Source organism: Pundamilia nyererei, unplaced genomic scaffold, assembly GCF_000239375.1.
Source record: "Pundamilia nyererei isolate P.nyererei 1_Seehausen unplaced genomic scaffold, PunNye1.0 scaffold00014, whole genome shotgun sequence".
Taxonomy (NCBI): Eukaryota; Metazoa; Chordata; class Actinopteri; order Cichliformes; family Cichlidae; genus Pundamilia; species Pundamilia nyererei.
The window spans coordinates 6,039,038-6,047,799 of NW_005187415.1; the positions used below are offsets into that span (position 1 = coordinate 6,039,038).

Consider the following 8,762-nt stretch of genomic DNA (forward strand, 5'->3'; position numbering starts at 1 on the left):
ACACACACACACACGGACACCGCTGTCACCTCCACAAAAGCCCTGTGGTTTGCCTTGTTCAACCAAGCAAGACAAATCCTGCTTAGGACAAACCAGCGTGTCCACGATAGAAAGACAGAAAGCAGGGTGGGGCCGGGGGGATAGAGAGAAGGAGAGAAACTGTCTTCCTGTCTGTGGCTCTCCTCCTTTTCATCTCTCCCTTTGCCTCTCTTCCGTTTCGATGGACAGACAACAATGAAAGCAAAGGATCAAACGGGAGACAGGAGGAAAAGTCATTCAAAAAAAGCATGCGTATGTCACTGAACTGTGCGTGTGAAAGGTTGCTGCAGCAGTAGATCTTTCCCTCATATACTCTCGTAGAGCCCCAAAGGGACTCTCAGCAGAAACACAACCTCTCCAGACCCTCACCTTTGACCTCTGACGCACACATGCACAAAACTAGGCTCACCGTCTCATACACAAATCAAATGAAGCTGAGGTGAGCACACACACACACACATATGCACAGGCAGCGTCTCTGTCTTGTAAACAGCTTAAACAAAGCTTCTCTAAGTGAAGATAAACGTGTTCTCCTGTTCCAGGGAACACCAGAATGGGCAAATGGAGAGTTTACGAGAAAGGTGTGTGTGTGTGTGTGTGTGTGAGTGAGAGAGAGAGAGAAAGGCAAGAGGTTTCTCTCTCTCCCTACCTGAGAACCTTCCAGACAACTTCAGTTACTAGACCATTTGTTGAATCACCATCATTGCCATTGTTCAGTAACTGGAGTGGAAAGGAAGCTTAATGACCATCATACCACCCCAGCTTTGAGTCTGTCTCTCTTGTTTTTAATGTCTTGTAAAATTTCCTTTAAAGCCCCTCTCAGTGTTGGATTTTTGTATGTCTGTGTATGTGCCTGTGTGTTACACCGGAGGAATGTGCTCTGACCTGTCAGCCCCGCCAGACTCCAAGGGCGTTACCAGTATACCATTTGGACCCTCCCAATAAATAATCCCCACACACAGGCTTATAAATACTGCCCGGTCAGGCAATCAGAGGCCCACTCAGCTTACACACATTCCTGACAGGGAACCGTATGAAGAAGACAACAGTAACCTTGGGAAAGTTAACACAGCGATGGTTTTGTTGAGAGATAAAGCTTTTTTTCGTTGTCCCATACCTGTCTCCCTGCTTCATTATTATGCAAGTTCATCAGCATCCGGGCATGCTCGGGTGACCCTCGGGGGTAATTCTTCTCCCTCTCCCTGGCGTCGACAAACTCCCGAGCAAACCTGTAGCCGTAATGCACATTATCACCGCAGCCACCCCACAGCCAGTCACGCGGCAGGTCTCTGGGGCGAGCGGCGCGGCTGCAGCCGCAGGTGGAGAGCTCGCCCTCGCGGCACGCACGGCTGACGGCATTGACCACACCGGCTGCGCTGATGGCGTAGGTGAAGGCTGTTTCCCTGGAGCCTGATGGAGGAAGGAAAACAGGAGTTAAGCATGTGAATTCTGACACACAGTAAAGCTGCAGTTTTGCTGTCACATCACTGACAGGAAACACAGGTAGCTGCACAGCTAAATAAGCCCTTCTCTCTCTCTCTCACACACACACACGCACACATACGCACACATACGCACACACAAACACACAGCTAACAGCCCCACACCCCACTTGAACTAACAATAGACAATAGAAGTGATTTGAGGCCCTGACCTCATACCTGGTTAACTCCACAACTTTAAATGCCAGATCATGCACGTGCAGCATTTGATGATGTAAACATATCGGTTTCTCCAGCATATCAGTTTTCCTCATGTGGTCGGCCTCTGGGTATATCTGTCCAAGTCCTGGCTACTCAACCATAACGTTAAAGAGTTACTTCTACCAGATTACAAATCATCATTGCAGCACTCATGCGATAAAAACTGAACTCGTGGAGCTCAGAGCCAAAAGGAAATACATCTGAAACATTCCTTCCCACAGTTTTTTACTTTAAAGAAGAGAGATTAGTTGAAAAAATAAACAAATAAAGAACTTTCAGAAGAATTGTACTGCTGTATCCTCACCATTGTATGGGGCTAAAAGCAGAAATCTGAGTGATGGATATCCTAAAAGCAAATAAAACCGAACTGTCTGCATGACTCGATGGCTCCAGAGATAATCTGTTTGTGTAATTTGGGTGAACTGACCCTTAAAGGAGATAACATGTAGGAATAAGAAGAAAGGAGCTGGGCAAAAATCCATGGAAGAAACTTCTGGGAATGTTTGTCACACTGTGCATTTACTGTAGATGGTCATCTCTCACAACAATTTACATAATTTCCAGCCAGAGTAATGCACTTTGAAGGAGTTTGCTTAAAGGCGACTAGCTTCTAATAAACAACTGTATTTTTACAGTCTTGGTCGCTCTTTGAAGTGGCCTGGGTGCAATACATTTCACAGACTGGTCCATATTAATGATTTCCATTCACTAACACCAACGTGGAATACACAAGACAGCCTGCTTGTCCTATTCTCTGCATTAATACACACTTCAGCGCACAAAGAAGTGACAAGGACAAGGACAACGGCCTGACAGGTGGAGACTAAGTGCTCTGAAACACCATGATTTACATGAGAATAACAAGGAGCTTTGAAGTGCTTTTCCTGGTAGAGGTAGCATTCACTGAGATGATTAGCTTCAATATGAGTGTTTGAAAAGGGCAAAATATCTGTATTTAAAATATACCATATGCACGACCTTACTGAGTGATCTCTACACCCTCTGTCCTTGCTTCCAGCATAAAGCTGCTACAACAGTGCTTATTTAAAGAGTAACCTTACACAGCACTTACCTTCAAGTTCAATTTAAATAAAGATTTAAACAAAATGTGCTTTTTGTCTTTCTCACCATCACCTTACTGTCATGGTCTCTACAGCTACAATATTGCAGCTTTTTAAAAAAAAAATATTACCCTACTTCACATTATTCTTATACACATGCAAACCATTTATTAGTATTTATGCCCTACTCTAATATACAGAACGCAAAACTTTCACTTTCTTTTTTTCCCCCCTTATTTAAATAGCGCACAATGGTCTCTATATTAGACAATTTCTGTGGCCCCGAAACAACAGCAGCCAGTCAAGACAGGAAGGTATGCATGCAAATATCCGTTCATGTTATGCAGCAGGATAAAGAAAGCCAGACAAGACAGGGAGATAGAGAGCGGGTGGTTTTATGAGACTGCGGAGCCTAGACTTCAAATAGCAGGTCCGGATCTGCCGGCTCGGTGTCAGCTCATCAGTGCATTTCAAAAGAAGAGCCGCAGGACAATGGACCGACTAACACCTCCATATAAACCTGAAGCTAGACTGTCAACAGAAAGACAGGCATGGAAGCAGAGTGAGAGAGCCCGCAGCGGATTTGGCACATACTTGTTGATGAGGCGATTCCCACATCGCCTGCTGGGAATTAGACGCGAAAGTTATCGATCCGAAAATCTGCGCTCCGGGTATCTGTTTATTAAAATACTGGAGATATGCATAAAGCGTACATGCCTTTCCTGTTTTATGCCTACCGAAGTCTTCCTTTGTGACCGCTTTTCCCGTCTTTTTAATCGAAGGACTAAATTTTTCGTTTTAGTGCGCCTGCGTAAAGTATACCGGATTTTTTCACGGTAATAGTTGGGTCGAAATGAATATTTCAGATGTTGTCATATGTTGGATTTTTAATGAGGTTTTTCAGTCTGAATTTGAGTTCTGTTTCTCTTTATTTTATAATTTCTTGGGATAGTTAATGGTCGATTTCTTTAAATAGAACAGCATGCGCTTGGCATTATCATGCCTAAAATGCGGAAATAGGAACATTTTGAAGGACATTTATTTTACACACATATTATATTCTAATGACACCACTTTTTATAATGAGAAATATGGGACATCTTAATATCTCTAAAAATAATTTTACCCTGTCCTTATATATATGTGTGTGTGTTTTATGTGTATTTATATGTTATATGTAGCATCTGGCTTAACACTATTTATGTGATATGTCTTTTATGCTAATCTTAATGCCACTGCACTAACAAACAACAATCTTTCCACTTCTACTGTGTTATTTCACCTCAAGTTACCCGTCTTTTTACCACATAACTCATATCTATATATGCCATATTTTATTGGATACAATTACAGGCCAAAAAAAATGTAATCAAAACCTGTAGCTACCTATTTTATAGAATGTGACCAAAAAGTGGAATAAATCTTCTTTTTAAAACTGATAATCTTAAAAAAAATCACCAGAATAAAACTATAAGAGAGAGGAGACATATGCTGCCACAATGAAGTAAGAGCTGTAGTTGAAAGCGAGCCTTTGGCTGGATGCTGAGCCTCTGTTATCTGTTGCTTATATGGTGTTTTGAAACAGGCCATCACACATTAGCTGTGGTGCCGCTGACATTTCTTTATCTGTCTGCTTTGACTGAGGGCCATAAAACCCACACACATGTAATCTGAATTTTCTAGGATGGTAGGAGCTCAGTTTGAAATATCTTGTGTTTAAGAAGCAACAGAAACAGAGCTGACATACAAAACAAGCACATGTAAGCATTTATAGAATAGTTGGTGATAAGATTTTGAGATGATAAAATCCCAGAAAAAGAACTGAAAACACAAGATTGTAATTTGCTGTTAGTCTCATATTGTCTGAGAGCTTTTAAAGGCTGTGTCATGCCCTTTTAATCACATTTTTTTCCTCCTCAGTTACAGTAAACTCACCAATCTGCATGACCCGCCCAAACACTGAAGTGTTGTCCACTGTGCTGCAGTTCCATCTCCTCTGTCTGAACTGGTACTGACATTCCTTGATGCCTGTCTTGGCTCCATCTCCAATATAGGTCATGTGGTCTTGGTACAGCTGGCACAGCTTCCTCTGACCCTGCAGCAGCAGAGATAAGATTAGCAGACATTAGCTGGTTAACAGTTTTATATTTCAGTGGTACCTGCAGGGAAATTGCGCTTTTATTCGACCAGCTCCCCAGTTAGGTTGCAAAAGGGTACAGAAAAGGAAGTGACAAGAAGATCAAGGCTTATTCTTAAAAAAAAATCATGCAGAAGAATCAGAGGTGCAAAACTGAGATATGCTTTTATTCTAACAAAATAAAAGCCTTGTTGACTTAGAGGAGAATCGTTTCCAAAGCACACAGATACTAACTTACCTGGGAGAGACCAGACAGCTGACTGCAGAGAGGCTGAGCTCCAATAATGTACATCTCTGGCCGCTGCATCGGGGTCAGACCGAGTGACCTGAGAGACAGAGGTCATTTCAACTGAGAATTTACCCTTTAAAAAACCGTAGATGTTGAAATTTAAACAGAAATGCCTCAAACTGAGTTTATGGAATCTGTGACTCCTTTGTGAGTAGAGGTCAGCACAGCAGAGGGCAAAAATTCAGACACATGCTGGGTTTATTGGTACAAGTGGCCAATAAAATATAGATAAGAGTCTTCTGGTGAACATCTCTGCAGCCACTTCCTTTCCTTTCAAATCTGACTGCCTAACACAGACAAATCATGTAATAATCTATTCAGATCACCTGGGCTATGAAAGTTTCCCTTTTAGTCTTGAACATGAGTGCAAACTACTGAGTATCTCAGGCTGTTTTAACGGCTAGACTTCTAAGATGGACATCTGGTCCTGTAATTTCATTCTGACCTCTAGGAGTATCATTCCACAGAGACACCCTGAACTGGGCCACCGCAGTAAGTTTTTGTAAGTCAAGAACAAGTGTGGCTAATTTGCGATCCTGTAGGCACAGCAGCAGCCCGCCATGCAATGCCATTTGGGGCTCAGCCAGAGTAAATATTGTGACAGAGCCTTCACATTTGTTCCATTCACTGTTAGTGTCCCACCACTAGCGCACCACGCAAAACTAACCCCCAAAACACACACACAAGCACAGATGCAAGAAGCAGCACAAAGTGAAGCCATGGCTCAAAGAAATTCCATTCATTATGCTTCAGCATTACAGAAATCAACAAAAATTGGTCTATTGTGCGAATCTGATGTTTTTCTTATTTGCTCTCTTGACGGCACAAAATTTGGGGAGGGTCACTCACCCACGTTTTAGTCGCCGTTACTCTACTAACCATAACTTTCAGAAACCAGTGCAAACCGGTGCGCAATCATTTACTTACCACCACGAGTTCGCGTCCACCATCAGCAGTTGCGAGCTGCAGACAAGGAAGGCGGCAGCCAACAGCAGATGTCGGACGGCACCGGTTCGTTTTGTCCGGACAGGCCTGTTGTCCATGGTCCGCCGCTTCAACGCCGGGAAAGTGCTCTGCTGAGGAGACATGAGCAGTGAATGAGGAGTCGTCCTGCTCAGTCTTTTTAGAGGCCTGACGGGAGGCAAAGCGGCGGGTTTGAGTACGACGAAATCTGCTCCTACCGACCACTTGTTTCTGCCTGCTGTATCCTCTCGTCTCTAGTTTGATCAACTATATTTACAAAAAGCAATTTTTAAAAATCCAATAAAAAGACGGAGATTGTAATTTTCAGGTGACCTTACTGTCGTTGGGTAACCTGAAATCACATTAACGTTTTCCTAAAGGTCAAATAATCCAGTTTATTCGCTGAAATCCCAGGTCTAAGTCGTGCGTAAAATACTTTGGTATGAGTTTGGATTTTACGCACAGAGCGATATGAATTCTCCCTGGAGAAATCCAGGGCCTTATGATAAAATAAATAAAACAAAAGTACAAAAGTAAAAAGTGCGATCCCGTTTTTGCCTCAAGAAAAGATTAGCAAGGATATTAAAAAACTAATTGAGCAGCAAAGCGACTGTTCCTTGCCCTTCCTGTCCCCTTACGGCCACTCTACTACTACCACCACTATCTCTTTCTCACGCACACACACTCTCTCGTATACACTCCTCCTCCTTCTCTCACCCCCACTTCACCTCAGAACCCTCTTCTGCCCTCCCCTCCTCAGTCCTCTATACATTATGCACCGGTGATTGTGTGCAAGAAAATCAGATGACTATTTAACACTGTGAACTTTCAACGCCAAACCACTTCTAACACCTGTGAGGACTATGAGGTTGTTGTTCACTGGGATTTGACATGAGCAAAAACTTGTTAGATAGACAGAGATTATCTCTGGTGACCATTTTAAGCATCACCTCCGGAATAACACAGCTAATACCTTTTCTAATCCCTTTCCCCCTCTCTGATCAGCGTTTAATAAACGGTCCATCAAGTTGGGACATTTTACTAAGTTAAATTAAAAATGAAAAGTGTTTATTTATTTACGTTCATGTCTGGGTGAAATGTAATCAGGACAGTGTTTCAGTGTTTAAACTGTATATATAAAATATATTTTAGTAGAGGGATTACTCTGGGGCGTTTAAGCGCAATACGCGAACAAAGTTCAAAGACGTGATGGGGGTCGAACGTTTTGGAAAAACCTCAATCAACCCTACAAAAAAAGTTCACGTGGGTCAGATTCCTTTGACTAGCTGAAGTGAATAATTTGTTTGAATAAAAGGTGAGTGCTTCAAAATCGCCTAATCCTCTCTCTTTTGGTCAGCAAATATAAAAGGCGATGCTACCACGTCTTACACACAAACATTTCACATTTGTAACTGGACACACACGCGAGCGCGTTCAGGAGTAATGAAAAGTCTAGAAGTAAAGAGAAGGCGTGTTGAAGCGAGTTCTCCTCAATTCATAACCCGGTCAAAAGCAAACTACGATGGGTGGGTGGGCGGTGAACCTGCGGAGGAATAGTCTGTTTAATGTGGTTCAATGCCTCTCAAAAGAGCGCGTCCACAACCGGAGGGAAGAAAAAGGAAAAGACTGGAGTTCCTGAAGCCCAGAGAAACTACTCAGAACATTAATCAAGCAGGCAAGCAGGTATATACTGGGCTTCGTTAGAGCATTGACCAGTTTTAAAACCACCATAAGGTTCACCAAGTTCAGAAACAACGACGGGATACGAGAATATTACGACACACTGCCCACAGGTTATAGTGGCTATGCGTAACGAAACTTTATAGTAGCATAATTTAACACACAAAATGATGGTGAAAATCCTTTGCTGCCTATATATACGTTAATTGTGTAAAATAAGACAAAAAATATCTAATTAACAACTTAAGGTGTATCCCGGGTGCGTAAAAACCTATGAGGATCAAAAATATCGAATTTCTCTTTTTAAACAATTCACTGAGAGAGGTTTAGTGAACGGGGATGTGTATTTCCCCGTTCACTAAACATGGAGTTTCTGTCGGTGTCAAAGTGGAGCGCACTAACAGAGAGTGGGGTGTCTCTCGTCTCTGCATAATAATAGACCTGCAATAAACTTCCCCAACACGCACACGCATACACACATTTTGTTTTTAAGTGATCTATGTGGCAGTCACATGTGACTGACATTCTGCAGTGTTTTATGTGAGCGGGTTAAAGTCTGACAGCGGAATAAACGGACTCTTCGAGCCCAACAAAACCAAAACTGCACAAAGTTGTAGATGAAAACTTCTTTATTTTGACTTTCGCCAGTGACATTTCACTCCGAGGTCTCTACAGGGAGTACAGAATTATTAGGCAAATGAGTATTTTGTCCACTTCATCCTCTTCATGCATGTTGTCTTACTCCAAGCTGTATAGGCTCGAAAGCCTACTACCATCCATCCATCCATCCATCCATCCATTTTCATCCGCTTTGTCCGGGGCCGGGTCGCGGGGGCAGCAGCCTAAGCAAAGAGGCCCAGACCTCCCTCTCCCCAGCCACCTCCTCCAGC

The 8,762-nt window shown here is 42.8% G+C and overlaps 1 protein-coding gene across 5 annotated transcripts in view; it reads right to left on the reverse strand.

Annotated features, from left to right (window-relative positions):
- wnt5b (wingless-type MMTV integration site family, member 5b) overlaps nucleotides 1-8,762 on the reverse strand; it is an 86,634-nt gene that overhangs the window by 4,560 nt on the left and 73,312 nt on the right. For 3 of the 5 annotated variants that reach the window (XM_005725295.1, XM_013908821.1, XM_013908820.1), the window contains 4 exons: nucleotides 6,157-6,305; nucleotides 5,179-5,266; nucleotides 4,739-4,898; nucleotides 1,157-1,449 (listed from right to left, as the gene is read on the reverse strand). In XM_005725295.1, coding sequence (XP_005725352.1) covers nucleotides 1,157-1,449; nucleotides 4,739-4,898; nucleotides 5,179-5,266; nucleotides 6,157-6,272 — 657 coding nt within the window. In that variant the 5' untranslated portion in view covers nucleotides 6,273-6,305. The remainder of the gene's footprint in view (nucleotides 1-1,156; nucleotides 1,450-4,738; nucleotides 4,899-5,178; nucleotides 5,267-6,156; nucleotides 6,306-8,762) is intronic. The other 2 variants (XM_005725294.1, XM_013908822.1) reach the window with 1 other exon arrangement.